Genomic DNA, 23,194 nt, shown 5'->3' with positions numbered 1-23,194 from the left:
ACATAACACGCAGTAACATGAGATTAGCAAAAGCAGCCTCCAGGGTTGTGCCAGTGGAATCGAACTTCCCCTGCCATTGTATGTGTTGTACGTCACCGCGTTTGAGAACGACGAGATTTGGTCTTGACTGTGTGTACGCAAAGCAAGCTTGTCGAGTTCCTCGACAAGCCTAACAAGGAACTCGTCGAGGAAAACAATGTTTTTTTTTTTTCCGACGAGTTTCTCGGTCGTGTGTACGAGGCCTCAGTCTCTTCCTGGAAATCAGGGATGGTAGGAAATGAAAGTATACATTAATGTCATGTCAGAGAAGGAAGGAGGTTAATAGTGTTTGAAGGATTAGGTAACCTTTGAAGAAGCCCCCCCAGACGAGCCCACTGCAAACCACACGGCAAGTCATACAGGTGGGGCGTATTATCATCATCCTCTCCCTACTAACAACGTCACTGTAATTGTGAAATACTACAGCTGCTTATTTAAATGGAGCAAGTTCCCTAAACTCACAGTAGGCAGAAAAAAAGGGATTGTGCTTTAAAAGATCTGGTGACCAGATGTTTCAGACGGGCTGAGTTAGATGAGAGAGTTGCTCCTTTGGAAGAAATCCCTCTTAAATTGCTAAAACATGAAAAAAATGATATTCTTCGTTTTGTTCGCTCTGCACTTGGACGAAACCTTTGGATGGGGATTCAGGAACGGAATACTGCACAATTCCATCTGGTTAGGTAAGTCATGTTCTGACATTTTACTGACATGGATGATAAAGTCACCCCTAGGGTGAAGGGACCTGTGGACCCCCCACCTGCTGTGGAACTACAAGTATCAGCAATAGACGTGCTGTTTGTATTGTAGAGCAGGAGACAGGCAGACTCTCATTCAACAACTGGCTGTACAATGAAAGATTGGAAAGCTGCATTTACTTAAAATGATTTACAAGCATCTATAGCAACAGCAAATTCTGCTTTATCTTTAATTGATTGCCCTGCCAAACAGAATTTCATGTTATACTGAAAGTCTCAAAATTTTCCAGCATTTTTATAGAATTTTAAAACTTCACAACATTATTTTTTGTTTTATACTTTTTCTTTAATTCAGCAAAATAAATGAATTGCTGCTAAGTGTTTTGCTCATTTTTAAGAAAGGGTTATATATATATATATATATATATATATATTGCCTTCCTCTGGATCAACTCAACTGTGGGTATGAAAGTTGGGTGTATGGGATTGTATTGTGTTTTTTATTTTGTTTATTTATCTTTATTTTTTGTGGTTGAACTGGATGGACTTGTCTTTTTTCAACCTAACTAACTATATATATATATATATATATATATAGGATATTTGTATCCTATTTGTATTCTGTTTATTCCACCCTATTTATCCTATTTTTTATTACCAATAAGTCCTTACTGAAATTTTGAATATCCTATTTTTGTAGGTTTATCTTTTTGTATGAGCCTGCTACATGCCATTTATCTATTTAGTGAATGCAGTTTATATGACAAGGTCTTGTCTCCATTTAGACTTGTATATTTATTTATTATATATTATATCTTACATTCCCTTTTGCATTACTGTTGCATATTCATCGAGTGCCTAAAGTTATTTTTTCATTTACTTGTTGAGATCTTATATATCAGTTGTAACTAATACATAAAAAAAAAGGCAACAAAACACCCTTTTTGCACCACTTACACAACTGTAACTGAAACTTATAGCTGTACAAAATGCATTGACATTTTAAATCCTTCTATCAGTTTATTCTTACTGATTCTGCTTATTTCGTAGGTTACTTTCTTTGTAGCAGTCAGGATCTCATGCTTTGATCTCAATTACAGGTTAGGACACTTTTCTGGGAACTAAATGTATAGTTAAAAAGAAAACAACCTACTGTACAATTTTCTTCTTATTTTTATGTGTGTGCTTTTTTGTGTCTTCTTTCAAGAATTCAGATGACATAAACAACTCCACTGTATATTATAAGTCTTTTTTTAAGTTTTCTTTTTACCTAAGGTGGTTTGTACCCAACTTCATGAGGGTCTTTTAAAGTGTACGTATAGAATACATTTTAGAATACAGTAAAACCTTGGTATGCGAGCATAATTCATTCCAGAAACATGCTTGTAATCCAAAGCACTTGTATATCAAAGCATTTTTTTTACAGGGTATAAAAGAGAAGAGAGGCGCCTCTAAGTGTAGCAATAAGTTGCTAAATGTTGTACCTTCATTAAATGTAACAATATGGAGCTGCGTTGGCTCAACGCGATTGGCACTGTGCTGAAAAGCCATTCACCTCTGCAGCTAGGGGTTCGGATCCCGGTCTTGGCTACATGTGAATTGAGTTTGGTGGTCTCAGCCCGGCTCCCGGTGGGTTTGCTATGCGAGGTAAGCCTGCGCTTGGTACGCCCACCCCCCCCCCCCACAAAAAAAAAACACCACACTTACACACGCACTCGAAATTGGGTTAACATGCACGCACTTTGACCATGCGGTCTCTAAAAAGAGAGGCGAAGGACTAACGGGGCTGGTTGAGCGGGCTAGATCCTCTCACTCCCTTATAGGGAGTCCCTCTGCCCTGTTGGGCTTCAAAGCGGAGCAGGTAGGGCGGGCTGTGTGGGAGGACCCCCTCACACACCCGCCATTGCCACCCCACCCGGGGCATGGAGAAAGGTGGCAGATTGCCTCTGGGGGAGGCCTGCCTACTCCCAACTCCTGCAGTCTGGCTCCTCATTCGAGTACACGCACAAAATACACTTACAAAAAAACAACAGAAAAAAAAATGTAACAATATTGCTACACTTAGAGGCTCCTCTCTTCTTTTTTATACTCAGTTGTGACATGACGCTACTCTTATATCAAGACATCGCTTGTATATCAAGGAACATGTATTAAAACATTTTGCTTGTCTTGCAAAACGCTCTCAAACCAAGTTACTCTCAAACCAAGGTTTTACTGTACATGGGAAATTCAAAACTTTACAGGTGTCAAGAGGTGAGTGTTAATCTTCTTATGGGGACACCTGTTCTTGTGACAACTGCTTCATGTACACAACTTGAGTTTAGGAACCTTTGACATTTTTTTTTTTTTTGCTAAAGCTACTAAAAACTCAACTCCTTAAAAGCCTATGGGGTTGATTTACTAAAGGCAAAAATACTTTACAGTTGCTCCAAAGCTTAGTAAATGAGCAGAAGCTCTGCTGACGTCCATCATCCAATCATGTTCAAGCAAACATGCATTTTTTTTTCCTTGCACATGATTGGGTATTCTTTGCAAAGTGCACAGTCTTTTTGCCTTTAGTAAATCAACCCCTATGTGTCCATGTACACATAGGCTCTTAGGATCATTTAGGAGCTGCTGCAATTAGGGGAGGTTCAACCTCCCATAACCTTTTTCTCCTGAACGTGGAAGAATTGCTTACAGGAAAATAGTATTTTGCATACCAGCAGAGGAGAAGGCCAGAGAAGCTGGACGGGGGACCCAAGAAGAAGAGGATCAGGGCCATTGCACAGAGCAGGTAAGCATGACATATTTGTTTTTTTGAAAAAAGCAAACAAAAAACTTTACAATCACTTCAAGGTGACGCCAGACCATAGACAATAGTCTACCAGTAATAAATACCAAAATAAGTTCAAGCCCAAAAGAAAGCACAGTCCCAACGTGAGAGGTGATCCTCCTCTGTGTACACAGTGCCTAATGACAGACGAGACAGTGATAAGTGTGAATGAAGCCTGTCCACCACAGACAATTCTGGCCTCGCACCTCAAATATTCGACCTAAAAAGGTCATACAGCATGTATCCCACACCATGGGGCATCGACTTCCAAGCATCCCAGCAACGGATATGGATCGATCATTCCACAGGGTAATAAGTGAACATAAAACGAGATCTGGTGCGCTCCGTTTCATACATTTATTGCAACAAAGAATAAATAAACTTACTTACAAGTATAGCACTTATAGCCAAGTGCAGGAGTAATAGCATGTAGAAAGTTTCAAACCATTAAGGAGGCCGCGGGTGACGTCATACGTGACTCCTCTTTCCATACGCGTTACGTCCTGTGGGCGGGACTTCGTCAGCGATAGTCTACCAGTGTGTTCTCAGACATATAGGTTGACAATTACAAACAGTAACTTGTGACTGTCCTTAACATCCACACTTGGGGGACAAAATGATCAGTTGGCTGCCCCCCTGAGGTAGAGGTTGGCCAGATGACATAATGAAATGGTCGATATACATATGTGGCTGAATGAAGCTTGCATGTTTGTCCCCCAGTGTGCTTTTCCTTTGCCTAAATTAGGATGGATTGTGTCTGCATGTCAAATTACCTTCATATGTCAGAGAATAAAGTGGATATTGGAATAGCAGTGCTACTGAATGGCTATGTTGCAGATTCATGAATCACAAGACTGAAGGAGCAGAACGATAGAATCCTTCAACAAATAAAACTGCCCATACAAGGAACAAAATGTGGCTATTTCTGCCAAAACTTGATCAGTGGGTGGCCCTGCCAGTACCACACACCTCAGCAAACTTTGATCTCAGGATCGAAGGAGCCAGTTCGAAAATTGCCAATCAGCTGTAGTAATTTTTTGGGTATTCTAATAGAATACTGTACAATAGCAGTCAGTGGAGATGCATCAATCCACTTAGTATGGATTCAGGAATTTGCTAGATTTCTTTTCTCACCCCACAGGCGGATTGAAAGAAATGTTTGTGTGTTTGGCCAGCAGAAGGCAGTTCACATATGAATTATTTTAACTGTGTATTTAGCTATTTGCCAAGAGTTCACAAAGACAACAGTTGTGCTACACTGCCAATTTACTGGCTAAATGATAATCTCTTACTATGATAATATTTACAGTAAAGATAGAAGTGGCTGATTTTTTTTTTTTTTTTTTAAGTGGCTGACTTTTACATAACCCTTAATTATTCAAGAAGATATCTTGCACTGTTTAAAAACAAGCATGTGCTAATTTGTGGACTTTTTATTTTATGCCCTACTTATGAAAAGCACAAATAGGGAGATGATCCACAGAATTATGCAGACTATACACAGTGGGGCAGATTCACAAAGATCTGCCCCGGCGCAGCGTATCTGAGATACGCTACGCTGCCGTAACTTACTTTTTTTGGTTTGAATCCTGGAAGAATTTGCGCCATAAGTTACGGCGGCGTAGTGTATCTCTCGCGGCGTAACGGCGCCTAATTCAAATCGGCGAGTAGGGGGGCGTGTTTCATTTAAATGAAGCGGGTCCCCGTGCCGAACGTGCTGCGCATGCGCTGTCCCTAAATTTCCCGCCGTGCATTGCGCTAAATGACGTCGCAAGGACGTCATTGTTTTGACGTGGACGTAAATTGCGTCCAGCCCGATTCACGGACGACTTACGCAAACGATTTTTTTTTTTAAATGATACGCGGGAACGACGGCCATACTTAACATTGAGTATGCCACCAAACAGCAGCTTTAACTATACGGCTGAAAAAGCCGACTAGAGACGACGTAAAAGAATGCGACGGCCGGTCGTACGTTCGTGGATCGTCGGAAATAGCTAATTTGCATACTCGACGCGGATTATGACGGGAACTCCACCCAGCGGACGCCGGAGAATTGCATCTTAGATTCGAAGGCGTACGAAGACGTACGCCTGTCGGATCTAACCCAGATGCCGTCGTATCTTGTTTTGAGGATTCAAAACAAAGATACGACGCAGGAAATTTGAAAGTACGCCAGCGTATCAGTAGATACGCCAGCGTACTCGCTTTGTGGATCTGCCCCAGTAGGTTTAGGACACAGAGAAAACAAATTATAATGTGGCCACTTAGGATACCCTGTTCACATAGGCGTGCGCACAGGGTGTGCCGGATGTGCCCAGGCACACACTAATCACCCTGTGCAGCACAGTTTCTCCCCACTGCCCTGGCTCCCCCCTCCTTCCCTCTGCAGCACTACCGGCTTCCCTCCTTTCTCTCCCCTTGCCGGCTTTTGCTTGTTTAGGATGAGTGAGGGAAGGGGCTAGTAAATATGTTTTAATCAGCCCCTTTCTGAATGAACACGGTGAGAGATCGGTAGTGTGTGTTTGAGTTTTAGGGTGCACACCCTAATGCAATAGGCTGCACACACCTATGCCTGTTCACCAACCTGCACTTCACTATACTTTTCCTGGCAGTCTCACCATTACAGGTGTAGCGCTACCCTGGATTTTATGGTTCTCTGTTCTGCCCCTCGACTCCAAGAACAATCTCAGCCATTCTGACATACCTAGTTGAATGGAAACCACTGAAAACACGTATAAGGACACAGGTAAAGATACCTTTAACCTGGCTGTGGGTTACTATCAGAAAATAGACACTATTTAGTGGTAGATGAACTAAATATATTTATACGGGTTAGAATGAATGGAGGGCTGAACATAAATGAGCTCACAGCAGAATAATACAATAATACAAAGTAACTTAGGATCAGGTTATACACCACTAAATAGGAATCAGCATTTGAGTCAGCAAACTCAGCAATAAATAGTGCAATAAATGTTAACAGAACACAAATAATAACACTACAACTGGATTAGAGTGCACACAAATGGAATAGCTACGGTATGGTGTAGAGTTCACTTAGTGGTACTGCTTAACTAAAGAAGGGGCAAAGGTCTCTGCATAGCAACTGTAAGGGGAATCTTTAGTCCTGACTCTTCAGCTGGCTGACGTTGGGGCCCAATGACTCCATAAGTCCTGTAGACATTACTAGAGCTTATAAAAACATCCTTAGTTCAAGTCATAGTCACAAGGCCTTCTCACCAAACACAGTGACACACAGCAGTGGCCCCTTTGGTTAGTTGTCCACTCACTCTGGGTTGCTTGGGTTGACTACGGTCTATAGCACATTGTTACTTTATTCTGGTGATGACTCAGTCCCACAGCTTTACACTTTTCAGTGGCTCAGTCTCTCTCCCACTCTTTCTTTCCTCTGGAAGGGTCCCACAGCACAGAGTCGACCATCCTCTCACATTCTCTATTCGCACTGTACTCCTCTCTGTAGCAGAATTTGCCCGGGAATGTTCTCCATTCTCTTTCTTTTGCAGGGTTGACGGGGGCTGTAGTTCAAGCCCTATTCCCTTTGTATTGTACAGTGTCCTCTGCATTGCTGCATCTCTCTACATAGCTGTCTCTCTCCCACCTATTACGTCATTACATCTACTAGGAGAGGGGATCTCCACATACACAGTCTGCTCTATTCACCACACAGCAGCTTGGGAAGAAATCCTGCAGCTGCACAATCACACAGAAGTCCCAGTCCCAGCAAGTTCAGGAGAGCACAACCCGCTCCTCCAGCCCCTCTGTCACTTTTCACTGCTGCAGGGGGATGGGTGGGGAGAGTGGGTGCAGAGCCAGCAGAGCACCCTGTTACACAGGCCATGGAATAGTACCATACTGCACTGGCTTATCTATTTTCTCTGTAAGCAATGACTAATATAATATCAGAAGACATCTTTCAACACTAGGAAATTTCCTGCAGAAGTTGAACTTTCCTCAAACTATAGTCTAACCCTTGCTAATGAATAAGGGAAAGCAGTCACCTATGAATGTTTGTAATAATCTGAATCCCCAATTAAATTGTAAAAAAAAGTACAGCCTTACCTCTCAGGGGATACTTGATTTGTAATATTTACTTCTGTTTTCTCCCAGTCTGAACAGAAATATGAGGTTGACCTCTTTCCTTTCTGAATGTTATGCTGTTAAAACACTTAAAAGGTAAAACAATGTAAAGGTGAGCTAACACCATACGGCTTCCCTATGTTTTCACTGTACTTACCTCCAGAATGCTAATCTGTCAGTGCCAATGCAGTCAGTCCAGCGGTCCAGGGATTTGAATTCCCTGCTTTTTCCCCTCTTCACTGTGCAGACTGAGACAGACCAGATCAATTCACTGTGCAGCTGCTGACCAATCAGAATCCCTCTGCTCCATCCCAAAACAGATGCGGATTTCAAATCCCTTTACCAGCTGCATGAGCACTGACTAGCCATATGCAAGGTGAAAAAATTTGTTTTGTTTCGATTTGTTAATTTAGTTCAATTCGGTTGATTCGTTCAATTCGAAATTCGTATTTGGAATTCGTATTCGGAATTCGTATTCGAAATTTTCTTCGAATTTACAGATTTTCTTGATTCAAAGTGTTCAAATTAATACATTTTCGAATCGGTCAAAATGAAAAAGTTATATTGTTTATATTAAATGTTATATTTGAATGCAGCAAAGTGAACAAACAAAGAAAAATCTTCATCAAATGATTATAATGACTCTTTAAATCACGTTTGGCATAACAAAAACAACATTATTTCGAAATAGTACTACAATAACACACACAGTCTTTGATTTCAGCAATATGTGAAGTTAGATTTTTTTTTAAATCAAAAAAAGGGTTTTTATTGAACAATCCAAAAATAAGAGAACAGTACATTAAATGACAGCAGCATGGTACAGAAGTTAGAATTCTACTATAGTTCAATGTAAAATTCAATTCAAATTTCAGTCCTAATTTCTGAAATTTGCATGAATTTCTTTATGTTATTTGGAGCATTTGCTAAAATGTGTTTATATTGTAATTCGGGCATTCGGCTATATGCAAATCTCTGAATAACGGAAAAAATGTGTCCAAATATTAATTCGGAACGCAATGTACTAGCAATGTCTAGCACTGAAAGATCAGCATCCATTCCCTTGAGGTAAGTACAGTGAAGACCGGTTTGTGGGGAGGATGTATAATGTTAGTTAACCTTTTCATGTTTTTCTGTAAAGGTGAACTAACACTTTAAAAACCATCTTTTTATACATGTGCTGCTAAGAATGCATCAAATAAAACTAAAGGTTTTCTCAGTTACCAGTTATTCCACCTCCAGCATGCCCGTTGTATTGTTTTTGGCGGCCTTTAAAGTAGAGGTGAAAGTTATCCCCATGTCCCAGAGCATGGGGTACAGGCGTATCCTGATACCAATCCAGAGTGCTAGTAAATGTAAAGAAGACATGGTCGCCGCTATTCCCAACCAGCCCAGGTGAACTAACAATGAGGAGCGGCCTTAGCCTACATGTCTCCAATACACCATACACCTTGATACCCGCCCACTGGAGGTTAGTCAAAGGGACTCTGGCTGGTCTGCAGTAGTGGCAATCCTTTTTTCTTTACATTTACTAGACCTCCAACATACCTAACATTGTTTCAGTCATCAGGCTCTTAGAGCTCAGACAGAAGACAGTTCCGCCTTCTTGGGTGCCTGTAGGTAATGATAATGCTGCGGAGATATGTAAACCGGCTCCACAGAGAGCCAGTCACATTCTCCTGCTATGCGAATTGGATGCAGGGAAACTCGCATCCAATTCGCATAGGTGTAAACCCAGCCTGAAGCAGCAATGGACAGGACCTCGCTCAACAAGATGTTTTCTCTGAAAGAATCTGAGTTTATATATTTTTTAATCTCAGACTTAGTTGATGGAGATTTGTAGCAAGTTTCTGTACACAGTTTTGGCATTGGGAGAAAAAGAGAAGGGTAGTTACTTCAGACATAGTTTGGGCATTTTTCTAGAAGCAGGTTTTATAAAATGTAGTTTCACATGGATAAACCTCTATAGTATAAGGCCTCGTACACACGACCGAGGAAGTCGTCGTAAATGAAACATTGTTTTCCCTTAACGAGTTCCTTGTCAGGCTTGTCGAGAAACTTGACAAGCTTTCTTTGCATACACACTGTCAAGACCAAATCTCGTTGTTCTCAAAAGCAGTGACGTACAACACATATGACGGCACTATAAAGGGGAAGTTTAAATCCACTGGCACAACCCTTGGGGCTGCTTTTGCTAATCTCATGTTAATGCGTGTTAAGTAAAAGTTTGGTAGGAGATGATTTGCACTTTTCAGTCGGTTACAACGTGACAAATGTGCTATCTCCATTACAAACCCTACTTTTACCGAAGGTGCGCTCCCGTCTCATACTTTATTCTGAGCATGCGCGGGTTTCTAAGCATACACACGGATGTGTTTCTCGTCGAAAACCAGCCCGATGAGGAACACGACGAGGAAATTGAGACTCCCGTCGAGGAGTTCTCTTTTTTTCTCGTCAAGTTCCTCGACAGTTTTCTTGATGAAAAACATAGGCCCCGTACACACGACCGAGGAACTCGACGTGCCAAACACATCGAGTTCCTCGTCGAGTTCAGTGTGGAAGCCGCCGAGGGCCGACTTTTGCCATTGAACAACGAGGAAATAGAGTACATGTTCTCTATTTCCTCGCCGAGGTCCTCGTCGGCTTCCTCGGCCGAAAGTGTACACACGGCCGGGTTTCTCGGCAGAATTCAGCTCTGAACCGAGTTTCTGGCTGAATTCTGCCGAGAAACTCGGTCGTGTGTACGGGGCCATACACACAACCGTTTTCCTCGGCAAAAAAGCTCTGCCACCAAGTTTCTTGATGGATTCTGTTGAGGAAAACGGTCGTGTGTACGAGGCCTAAAGGACGCTGATCGAACCAATATCTCTCAGAAATGAAAAGGAAAGTTCTCAAATGGGAAATGGCTTTCGTAATTGTTTGAAAATGTGTTTCTTCTTGGCCTACAAAGAACATTCATTGTAGATGCTTTAGTGTAAGCGCGGTGCCAGGAACTCACTCACTTCACTTTAATGCAATTTAAATTGCATCAATTACACAGTGGTCAGGTCTACACCCATCTCCCCAGCTTGTTAAAATTAGGCACATTGAGAAATAGATGATGCTCATCTAAATGGACATTTAACATGGAAAATATGCTCAGTGCTTCATGAAATTTGTTGTCTTACTTCACAATAATTGATCCAATTTCTTCAATCTTCATAAGAAAACACATCACTTTAATGAAAACAGAGTTATGACTGACAGCAGGCTGTTTCCAAGTAATTGTAGGACCTCAGAAAACCTCTGCATTTTTCAAGCCAAGAGATATCACATTTTGTATAGTAATCTAAAGTAACATAAGCAAACTGTAGCAGACAAGCATTGTGAGACCACAAAGCAGCATGTGCTGATGGAGTTTGCTAAGGCTTAAAGCGCTACAAATCTAAGATGTCCATTTACAGCTAGGGAAAAAATAGTATGAGTTTAAACAACAGTGTATGTTAAATACTATAGAGCCGACCCTGTTGCTAACGGGCCTATTTTTAGTAGATATGAACTTAAAAAGTGAAGATTTTTTATGTTTATGTTTTTTTATGTTGCAGGGAACAGATTGAAGTTAGTTCTGCCTAAGCAGTACCCCGAAGAGTACGTTTTTTTTTTTTTATACTTTATTTATACTGTTAAGTACAGTCACGGTGTAATTTATCTATTACAACAAAACAACGGAAAAAATTCTAAATTTAAATAAAACACACTAAAAATAACTTATGGTAGCCAAGACAAGTATAAAAAGGTTATTCTTAAGAGTAGGGTGGATGGCTTGCATACCCTCGTCTGGTATCTAATCTCAGCGCAGCCCAGACTCAGCTATTGTCACATGAGGGAACTACCTTAGGTGGCCACAGGGGCGACCCTACCCAGGTTTCGCGCTGGAGGAGGGGTGCCATTCAAGGCCTCCAACATCCTCCCCTGACGCATCCCCCAGGCCCAGCCCCCCCGGATAGAACACCTCACATTATTGAGAGCTACAGCTCTGATGCCATCACTTAGGGTGCTTATGCGTGGGCTGTAGGCCCTGCTGCGTGCAAACTTCTCAGCATTTCGGAGGTATCTACCATCAACCTGGTCAACAGCCAAAACTTTTGATGTGATTAACCATAAGAAATGGAGAGGAAAATTGAAAAGGGAAAGGGGGGGGGAGAAAGATCAGAATCTCACCCCAGACGTATGAGGGACTCACCATGCCAACACTGAACCACCAGTCGCCAGGCTATCACGTAAAAAGAAAAAACGGTTATGCAATCAATATTTGCGGTCTGCGCTCCATTTCATGGGGGGGGTTGATATTCCTGTTGTGACCCATGATAGGATCTGCTAGCTTTAGGAGTGGACAATTTGGGTGATATATTGAGATGAGGTTGGTGATGTAGCTGGGATGATATTTGGTGTCAGTACTGTGTTGGCCAATGTTCTCCCTGTTGGAAGCTCTGACATGAGAAAGCAAAGCCCTGCCTCCACCAAAATGGCCTCCTCTCTACATAGACACAGTAAAGAAAAAGGCATGGAAAGTTTGTAATGGGGTAAAAATATTCCAGAGTTCAGTTTTTAAAGACTTTGTTAGCCTGTAAAAAAAAAATCACACCTGCAGAACCCTGCAGAGAAGCAAGAGAAGAGCCATTGTACCCACTCCTTTGGCCCATGCTTCCTACAGTACCTTCCTTTTGTTCCAATACTGAAGCCTCTGTCCGTGTCTTCAAAGCTGAACATTTCCAGGACTGTCAAATGCTTGTGTTGTTCATCATACGTTGTGGCTTCATTTTCCCAACTCCTAAGACACCAGAGGTAAAAAGAGTCTCAACTTGCAGGGTACTGCATGTATAATTATTTAGAGACTGACAGAGTCTGTTATGGGAAGATTGTTGTTGAAATTATTGGTTTGGTGACAGATCTCTATAAAGCTGAACTCCTGGTAAAATCCAAAGTTACCTTTGCAATGGGCTTCCCCCTCCCCACTAATTTTTGTCTAGGGAAACATTAAGGTTTAATATACACAAAGATTTTAAAGGCATTTTATATGCCTAGCGTAAATTTTACAACCTTTTCCATGCAAAGGGAGCTGCTGGTGCTACACGTCGCTCTTCCATGTGCTCCTGACTACAAAGGTCGGTTACAGGTTGGGGTGGTTGCCAATTGTTTGAGTTGCTGGTGCCATGTACAGCCTGCCATACAAGTGAATGACTGTATGTGGCCTTTACCTACTCATGCATGACGTGCAAACGCTGGTAAATGTTGATGCACAGAAGCATCATTGTTTACAAGAGTATGGCTGTGTACAGTCATTCTTTCCTATGGCAGGTCATATGCAGTACCTGTGGCTCCTCAGGCACAGTAAAGCACTAGGAAATGTAGGCATATAAAATGTCTCTACAATCTCCAAAAGAAAAGAAACAAGGAGAGTACCAGCTGTAGGGTAAAAGAGGGATAAGGTAAGTAAAATTCTGTTTATGTTCCCCTAGACAACCCTTGGAGTTTGGTGTAAGCCCCACTGAAAAAGTAACTTGGATTTTAACAAAAGTTCAGCTTTAAAGGGATTTTCATGGCAGAATTGGTGCTAACAGACTACGATTACTTTAGTGACAGTAGAAATCATTGGGGCAAGCTCTGGTCTTGTCAGATAGGCATGATATAGGCATGATATTGCTGTTAAAATGCGTTATGCCCTGTACACATGATCGGAATTTCCGATGGGATAAAATCTGATAGAATTTTCCGTCGGAATTCCGTTCAAGCTGTCTTGCATACACACTGTCAGGCCTCGTACACACGACCAGTTTCCTCGGCAGAATCCATCAAGAAACTTGGTGGGAGAGCTTTTTTGCCGAGGAAACCGGTCGTGTGTACATTTTTCATCGAGGAAACTGTTGAGGAACACGACGAGCAAAAAAGAGAGCAAGTTCTCTTTTTCCTCAACGGGAGTCTCAAATTGGCTCGTCGAGTTCCTCGTCGGGCTGGTTTCCGACGAGAAACTCGAGCGTGTGTATGCTAAGAAACACGCGCTAGCTCAGAATAAAGTATGAGACGAGAGTAAAAGTAGCATTTGTAATGGAGATAACACATTTTTCAAGCTGTAACAGACTGAAAAATGCAAATTGTCTCTTAACAAACTTTTACTTAACACATGATATTAGCAAAACCAGCCCCAAGAGTTGTGTCAGTGGAATCGAACTTCCCCTGCCGTTGTATGTGTTGTATGTCACCGCGTTTGAGAACGAGGAGATTTTGTCTTGACAGTGTGTTCGCAAAGCAAGCTTGTCGAGTTCCTCGACAAGCCTAACAAGGAACTCAACGAGTTCGCCCGATGAGTTCCTCGGTCGTGTGTACGAGGCCTCAGACCAAATTCCGACCGTCCAAAACGCGGTGACGTAAAACACTACGACGAAACTCGAGAAAAATTAAGTTCAATGCTTCCGAGCATGCGTCGAATTTCCTGGGGGAATTCATAGGGCTGTGTATACAGAGTAAGGGAGGGAGTGTAGAGATTACCCAGCGCCGACCTATAGTAAACATAGGAGGCGGAGAAACATAAACTAAACTAAGTAAGACAAGGCATTGGGCATGACGTGCAATGCGCACGACACATTCACTCCCACCCGTCACATGGCTCGACAGGCTATGCGTGTCAAGCCTCGATTCCACATGTTGGATGCGTTCCAAGTGATGGGCGGAGGGGGTGGGACACGACATGCATTCATAGAAACCCTACTATAGCTTCCTTTAATGAAAAGTGCTTTATGAATGGGGGAGACAGACTTTTAATTTGTCCACCCTTTCCTCTGTTCATTGGTTGATTTTCATTGATGGAAGCTGTACAGATTCACCCCCTCTATGTGTCCTGGTATTCAATATCAATGTCACCCGAACAGGAATAGACATCTTTTAATGGTGACAGTAGTTCTGATGACCATGATGACAACCAGGATTTGCTTCTTACTTTCTATTGTAGCTATAGGACAGAAAATGAAAGGAAATCTCCCCAATGGGACACAGATGGCAAACAAAAGACCAGAAGAGGATTATAATCCCCCCTTACTCTATCCAAAATGAAAAAAAAAAGTATTTATTTTGACTTTATGTCACAAAGATCAAAGAACAGTCCAACTGTGTGCTTCTTTGAACCAAAATCCTGCCTCTTGGATCTCCGGGTATATGGGAATTATTAAAAATTAATTTCTTTTCAGACATGATACTGCAGTATCTTGGCAACAATTTCAAAATGTTAATAACTGATATCACCGGATATATTATTTGTCTGCTTTTCTTTTTTATAGGCTGTAGTCGTCTTTGTCACCAGTGACTATTGTTATAAAATAAGTCATAATTCTGTTATAGCTTTAGTACATGCTATCCAGATCTTCATGATCTGATTCATCAAAAATGCAGAATTATGCCATAATGGTTAAAGGAATCTGAAAGCAGAATTCACAGTTTTAGCATTGCCAGATTTGTCACCACATCATGGACTTGTTTTACGTAGAACTCAGTGGGGGGTTACAATTCCCGAGAGCCTCTACTGATTTCCTACCATTTTATATCACTGGCTCTAACATCCCACACATGTTTAATATAATTTTATCAGTCGTTATGTTCACATCATTCCAAAGCCGTTTTTAATATACACATAATTGGCTTAAGTATTTATTTTAACCTTCCAAGCAAGACTTTCATTTATTATACCCAGTGAAAGATTTATTTTTTGATTCGTGCATTCATGTTTTTACAAAAAAAAAGCACAGGAAATAGAAAGAATGCCAAGGCAGATGTTTGTAGGCAGGTACAGTCACCTTTCTCCACTGCAGGTGGGGAGGTAGGCATTGCAGTTGGAGAGGTAGTCAAGAAGAGCATGGTTCCTCTATGTTTTCCTGGGTCACTTGGAAATCTAGCCAATTGGATGCAAGCCCCAGTGTGACTCTAGCAACCATCTTGAGCCAGGCAGAGCCTATTTAAGATCCCTAGCTCACAGGCGTTGCGTGCATTTTGTGAGTGGGTAGAGTAAGGACAGGTACCCCGCCGGTTAGGGACAGAACTAGTTTTAGAAAAAGTTTCCTGACGACGAGGAGGGAATCATAGGGCTCCCAACTTCTCTGGACAGCTTCCTGCTTGGGCATGAGAAGGCCAGACTCCACTGTGCCCATCTTAACAGGCACTGTCAGTTCGACTGAAACCTGCACTCTTCACTCTGTTGTCCTCCATGAGTGTTCTCGGTTGGGCTATCTTTCCACCGGCTTTATTGTAAACTGTCTTTGCATTATTTCAATACAAGTTCTTTCATTGCACTTGGAATGTGTGTATTATTGCCGCCGCACCGCACAGCACCCCGCCTACATGTTAATTATCCAAGAACCTTATGGGAGGTGTGGAAGTTTGTGAAACATCTTGTTCTAATTGCATCATTCAACATTGTCATAGATTCTGGAACAGGTGTCATTGGCTTGAGTTAAATGGTCAAAGGTATTAACTCATGTCAAATCGCTGGGGCAGAGATGTTAAACAGAATTATATTTGGATGTCAGATGGTTTTAAAGGCCCCACTCCTCTATAGGGATGATTGTACCAGTCTGACATAGATGGCATCTTCTATAAAAACGTTGTCCTCTGTCCACAATGTTAACTTCAATGTCCTTGAAAGTATGCCCTTTTACCATAGAGGTGTCCTGACCTGTAGAGTTTGTCCTCCTATGTTTCTGAGGTTGTTAGGACATTACTGTCCTAAGACACAAATATACAAAATACAGTTGTTAAACCATCATACTTCATATTTTTTTTTACATATTGCTGTACTTTGCACATCATCATGCTCCTCCTGGCACAGCCAAGAGAGAAAACAATGGTAAAGAAAGAGAGGGTATGTGTTCATGGGAGCCTTGAGACCTCCCAAGTTCTGGCTCTACAGGTTGTGGTGAGGACGATCTGAACCAGAGCTAGAAAAGCACTCCCACGAGGTGCACTGCTCATAAGCATTTTGCTTAGCTCAATGGAAAGCATTGTGTTCTCTTCGGTCACCTCTCTCTGGCCTCAGTAAAACATTCAAGTGCAGGTGTCCACTACAACAAATACTTAAGAGTTCATTGAATCATATAAGCAGCAGGTGGGAGGACTATTCCAGCTGGAGCTGCATTGAGAATGACCATGGGCAGGTGGCATTTGAGTGATTTTTATCAATCCATGTTCACCTACCAAAACAAAAGAGTGAATTGTGTAGAAAAAAAAGTGTGAAAGTAAGCTAGAGAGGAAAAGAGAGAGAGAGAGAGAGAGAGAGAGAGAGAGAGAGAGAGAGAGAGAGAGAGAGAGAGAGGAGAAAGGGCAATACGGAGCAAAAACAAGGGGTGGAAGGAGAGTATAAGGGAGAGTTAAAGACAGAGGCACTGGAAGAGTCAGAAGTAGAAAGAAAGGTATGGAGGGTAACTGAAGGCAAGTGAGGCAGAGAATCCTAGTTATGAGGAAGGACAACAATTGGGGGAATAACAGAGCGAGACAGACAAGCAGTGTTGCCAACCGCCAATATATTTAAGATGAAAAGGTTGCCAATAAAAAATATGGCTGTGGCAATCGGTTCGGAAAATATGCATATGCAGCTCGGGTCTAGAGCCAGCTGAGACCAGCCAAGCGCCTGCTACAGTGTGTTCGGGTGGTGCCAGCGGGGGTACGGATCTGGTGGAGGTGGTGTCTGAGCGTGTCGTGTGATGTCATGGTGCAAGGGAGCGGAGCAGCCGGAGCCTCGTGTGCGGGTCTGCAGGACGGGAGTAAGGCAAGCCAGGAGCGGGACTCAGTAGATTAGGTTTTGTGCTGCCCTAGGCCTGACTAAACTTGTGCACCCCCTAATTTAAATATGACCCACCCCTTATTGTTAAGGCCACGCCCCTTTCTGTTTAAGACCCACCCTGACATTGGGGACACTAGTTCTGAGGGCCTGGGGAGGTGGGCAATGAATTACCTTTATTTGCATATATTTCCTCTCACTTCCTGTTTGGCTATGGGGCAGGAAGTGAAGGGAAATCTCTGCAATGGGACAGGGATGGTAAAAAAATAAACCAGGGGCTACAACCCTCCCTTACTCTATCCAAAATGAAAGCAAAAGTGTTGCCTATAGTTCTACATTAAACACAAATTTCTGATAATTTTATCAGAAATTTTAGGCCCCAGGCAAGTGGGGTCCCCGGGCAACTTCCCAGCGTGCCCATGCGAAAAGACGGCCCTGCCTATAAACATTTGTTTTTTGCCCTATTCGCACAGATCGACTTTACATAAAGTTTTACTAGACTAACAGATATACAGATTTTATAAATACACCCAAGAGAAAAAAAAAAAAAGAGAGAAACAGAGGGGGATTGCTCATATTTTTGATGACTTAAAGGCAACCAGGTTATTCAAAATCTTGCTGATGTTAAAAACATTTTATCAGGACTAGACAAACACTACAAGACTAGCTAAATAAAAAATTCTGTCTGACATAACCCACATACATCATATCAGTATAATTCCTGGAGACATTGCCAGGTTATGTTCTGAAAGTAACATTTTGTTACAAATTATAATGTCCAGGAACCAACCAACAAACCTGTTTACTTTTAAACAACTTTGCAGGAGGTATTGCCTGAAACTGAAATGTGGAAGACATACTGTAACAAAACGAGTATTTTCATAAAAAGCTTTGTTCTACTTCTGGGCTTCTGTCCAGCTCCCCGTCAGTGGAACCACTCCGCTGTCTGCTTCTGGCACAGATATACCGTCCTCAATATGATATGCAATGCTGGAGGTGGGTTAATGGCTTTGAAGGGATTGCTGTTTAAAAAAAAAAAAAAACCTAATTGTTGTTTCTTATATTTTCTACAGAACAAGCAGCTGGAGTTTATCACAGAGAATCACGGAACGGAAAATACCAACTGACCTACAGAGAGGCCAGAGCTGTGTGTGAATATGAAGGCGGACAGCTTGCTACGTACGATCAACTGGAGGAGGCCAGAAAAATAGGTACAGGCCGATGTAAATTCTGGAAGAATGCCAAATTAACCACTTGCTTACTGGGCACATATACCCCCCTCCTGCCCAGGTGAAATTTCAGCTTTCGGCACTGCGTCGCTTTAACTAACAATTGCGCGATCATGCGATGTGGCTCCCAAACAAAATTGACGTCCTTTTTTCCCCACAAATAGAGCTTTCTTTTGGTGGTATTTGATCGCCTGTGCGGTTTTTATTTTTTGCGCTATAAACAAAAAAGAGCGACAATTTTGAAAAAAATACAATATTTTTTAATTGTTGCTATAATAAATATCCCAATTTAAAAAAAAAAACACATTTTTTTTCTCAGTTTAGGCCGATACGTATTCTTCTACATATTTTTGGTAAAAAAAAAAAATCGCAATAAGGGACTGGTTTGCGCAAAAGTTATAGCGCCTACAAAATAGGGGACAGAATTATTTTTTTTATTATTATTATTTTTTTACTAGAAATAGCGGCGATCTGCGATTTTTATTGGGACTGCGACGTTATGGCGGACACACCGGACACTTTTGACACATTTTTGTCGCCATTCACATTTATACTGCGATCAGTGCTATAAATATGTACTAATTACAGTATAAATGTGACTGGCATTGAAGGGGTTAACACTAGGGGGTGAGGAAGGGGTTAAATGTGTACCCTAATTAGTGTTCTAACTGTGGGGGAAGGGGGGTGACTGGGGGGGTGACCGATCTATGTCCCTATGTACAAGAGACACAGATCGGTCTCCTCTCCAGAGACAGGACGCTGTCTCTGTGTAAAACGGCAATGAGAGATGATCTCATATGTTTACATATGAGATCATCTCTCATTGGCCGCACAGATCGCATCACAAACAGCCACTCTGATTGGCCGTTCGCGGCGATCTGTGATTGGCTGTGTCCAAGGGACACGGCCAGCACAGCAGTTCCCCCGCTGCGCGATCTGGAGCGCGCGCGGGGAACGCGCAAAGGGGCGGACGTCAATTGGATTTTGGGATCCGCGCTGTAGCCGTCATTTGACTATAGCGCGGGTCCCAAGAGGTTAAAGTGCATCTATCATTAAATCAATATAATGATCTTGGATACTATTCTAATAGTGTGTTTTATGTACTTTTTATATGTAATTAGAAAACAATACTTAGTGGAAGTTATGTTCAAAACATAAAGAAAAGTAAACTGGAGATCTCTCTCTCTCTCGATAATTGGTTTAATTTTTTTTTTTTTTTTTACAAATAAATATGTGAAAAGTATGGCGTGAATTTGTTTTTACCCCCTAAGTCAGGGGTGCCTAACCTTTTGAAAAGCGAGGGCCACTTAAGCAACTTGGTAACCAGTCGAGGGCCACAATGAGAAGAGCGGGCGGATGACAAGTCACGTCTACTCTATAGGCCCTCCGATCCACCCAGATGAAAGGGGACAAATTTCCTTCTGTTTTTCGGATTGGAGGTAGGCGGGCGTAAACAGACATCTGTCGCTCTATAGGAGGTGAATTGACGGTTCCATTTGGTCGGGCTGATCGTGTGAAAGGGTCTATCCTGCGGGTTAGCTGAACTTTCCCATAGACTCTACCTGTGGCAAAAGCCGGCACAGTAGAGGAAGCATTGGCTTATGGGGTATTGCTCCACAGCCGCTTTCTTCCTCTACCACCAGCTTCATTCACAACACTGATGCTGCGGTATGGCGGGTCAGCAACCTGCGATATGGGCTTGCCAACCTGCCATTCCAGAGCAGGAGGTTGCGGGCCACATCAGAGGGCTCAGGGGGCCACTGGTTGGCCATCCCTGCCCTAAGTCAATACTTTGTAGAATCACCTTTCACTGCAATAACAGCTGCAAGTCTTTTTGGGGATGTCTCTACCAGCTTTGCACATCTAGAGAAGGACATTTTTGCCCTTTTAACTATGTAAAAAAGCTCAAGCTCTGTCAGATTGGATGGAGAGCGTCTGTGAACAGCAATTTTCAAGTCTTGCCACAGATTCTCAATTGGATTTAGGTCTGGACTTTGACTGGACCATTCTAACACATGAATATGCTTTGATCTGAACCATTCCAATTTCCATTGTAGCTCTGGCTGTTTGTTTAGGGTCGTTGCCCTGCTGGAAGGTGAACCTCCACCCCAGTCAAGTCTTTTGCAGACTCTAACAGGTTTTCTTCTAAGATTGCCCTGTATTTGGCTCCATCCATTTTCCCATCAACTCTAAACCAGCTTCTGTCTCCCTACTGAAGAAAAGCATCCTAACAACATGATACTGCCACCACCATGTTTCACAGTGGGGATGGTGTGTTCAGGGTGACATGCAGTGTTAGTTTTCTGCCACCCATAGCATTTTGTTTTTAGGCCAAAAAGTTAAATTTTGGTCTCATCTGACCAGAGCACCTTCTTCCACATGATTGCTGTGTCCCCAACATGGCTTCTTACAAAATGCAAATGGAACTTCTTATGGCTTTGTTTCAACAATGACTTTCTTCTTGACACTCTTCCATAAAGGACAGATTTGTGGAGTGCACAACTAATAGTTGTCATGTGGACAGATTCTCCCACCTGAGATGTGGATCTCTGCAGTTCCTATAGAGTTATCATGGGCCTCTTGGCTGCTTCTCTGATTAATGCTCTCCTTGCCCGGCCTGTCCGTTTAGGTGGGCGGCCATGTCTTGGTAGGTTTGCAGTTGTGCCGTACTCTTTCCATTTTCAAATGATGAATTGAACAGTGCTCAGTGAGATGTTCAAAGCTTGGGATATTTTTTTATAACCTAACCCTGCTTTAAACTTCTCCACAACTTTATCCCTGACCTGTCTGGTGTGTCCCTCAGCCTTCATGATGCTGTTTGTTCACTAAGTTTCTCAAACAAACCTCTGAGGACTTCACAATACAGATGTTTTTATACTGAGATTAAATCACACACAGGTGGACTCTATTTACTAAATAGGTGACTTCTGAAGGCAATTGGTTCCACTAGATTTTAGTTAGGGGCATCAGAGAAAATGGGGCTGAATACAAATGCACGCCACACTTTTCACATATTTATTTGTAAAGAAAAAAAATTAAAGATCATTTATCATTTTCCTTTCACTTCACAATTATGTGCTATATTGCGTTGGTCTATCACATAAAATCCTCAAAAATAAACAATGACAAAATGTGGAAAATGTCAAGGGGTATGAATACTTTTTCAAGGCTCTGTATATACAGTATATATATATAAGAAGGCCAGTATGGTGGCCTGAGTTTATGGGAGGAGCCCGGAGGGTATTTAAGCAGCCCACTCACACATGCTCTTTGTCGGTTCAGTGTGCAGTACTACACGTCACTGGGCCGACTCTTTCCAGCTCACCTCATGTCCGTGAGTCTGCGCATTCAATCGCATTCGACATCGCAAGCGCTTTGCGGCTTCTCCCTTCATGGTCTTCGCCGGCGGTTCCCGCTTACTGTCGCAGGTAGGATTCAAACCTTTTCGTATCTTGTGCAATCTTGCAATTCGTTATGCTTCCTATCCTGCATCCCTTTTGGGAAAAAACTGCCTCAGAGTTACGTTTGCTCATGTTTCAACATCATTTGGCTCAGGCGTAGTACATTTGTAACTTCCTTCTGCCAAACATACGATTCATTTGTAAATCCATTTGGAGATTGACATGTGTTTGTATGGGTTCTTTGGCAGATTGAGGTGGTAATTGGACTCACATGGTGCCTTGTCTGCACTTGATTAGCCTGGGGGGATGGGTGGTTGGTAGGTGTTCGGTTTCAAAGCAAGGGGTAGCATACACTCTACAACCAATTCGTATCAGATTCGTTCAATACTCCTTACTATCGATTCGTATCGGATTCATTTCATGCATTTTACAACCATTTTGTATCACATACATTGCATACTTTCTACCGTTGTCATTCATTGTTTCCCCCATGTCGTGTGTTTTAGTTCCCGCAGCGGAACTTACGAATTGCTTGTACACGGCTCTTCTCTCTCATTTATTTACCAAAGTTATTGCCTGTGCGTTATGCGCCACACCACACTCTTGGGATGTGTTGCACATCCACTCCAGTCCAAAGCAAACCCAGTCGCACTTTACTGTCCCAGGTAGGATTTGTTAGCTTGTTTGTCATGTCAAACTCATGGTGTCACCTGTACCATATGTTTGGTTCCCGCAGTGGAGCTTACAAAGCATTGATACGTACTTCTCGTGTTCTATTTTCTACACCAAACCTCGTTGTTTTGCCCCATGCACGGCAGCACGCTACACGTTTCCGACATGTTTCACTCCAGCCACAGTCCGCTGCAAACTAACTCGCATGGCCCACTGTCGCAAGTAAGATTTACACATGCTTTATGTCTTATCAATTTGCTACCATTCGTGGTCTCCCATATCGTTCATTAGTGGCCCCTGCGGAACCTACGATTCAAACAGGTGTTGTCCTTCTACCTTATACTGCTTGCTTAAGGTACAAACAAACCAGGTGTTTCTATCCTTTCTCAGTAACCCAATTCTTATTGATTGAGACCTTGCAACCATGCAAATCATCTCAGCAG

The 23,194-nt window shown here is 42.3% G+C and overlaps 1 protein-coding gene across 1 annotated transcript in view; it reads left to right on the top strand.

Annotated features, from left to right (window-relative positions):
* Positions 1–447: 447 nt before the first annotated feature.
* TNFAIP6 (TNF alpha induced protein 6) overlaps positions 448–23,194 on the top strand; it is a 56,592-nt gene continuing 33,845 nt past the window's right edge. The window contains exons 1-2 of the mRNA XM_040358004.1: positions 448–719; positions 18,523–18,660. Of these exons, the coding sequence (XP_040213938.1) occupies positions 620–719; positions 18,523–18,660 (238 nt within the window). The 5' untranslated portion in view covers positions 448–619. The remainder of the gene's footprint in view (positions 720–18,522; positions 18,661–23,194) is intronic.

Source organism: Rana temporaria, chromosome 6 (assembly GCF_905171775.1).
Source record: "Rana temporaria chromosome 6, aRanTem1.1, whole genome shotgun sequence".
NCBI classification, from domain to species: Eukaryota; Metazoa; Chordata; class Amphibia; order Anura; family Ranidae; genus Rana; species Rana temporaria.
Note: the sequence above shows the minus strand (reverse complement) of the source record. Positions and strands in the feature narration are given on the sequence as shown.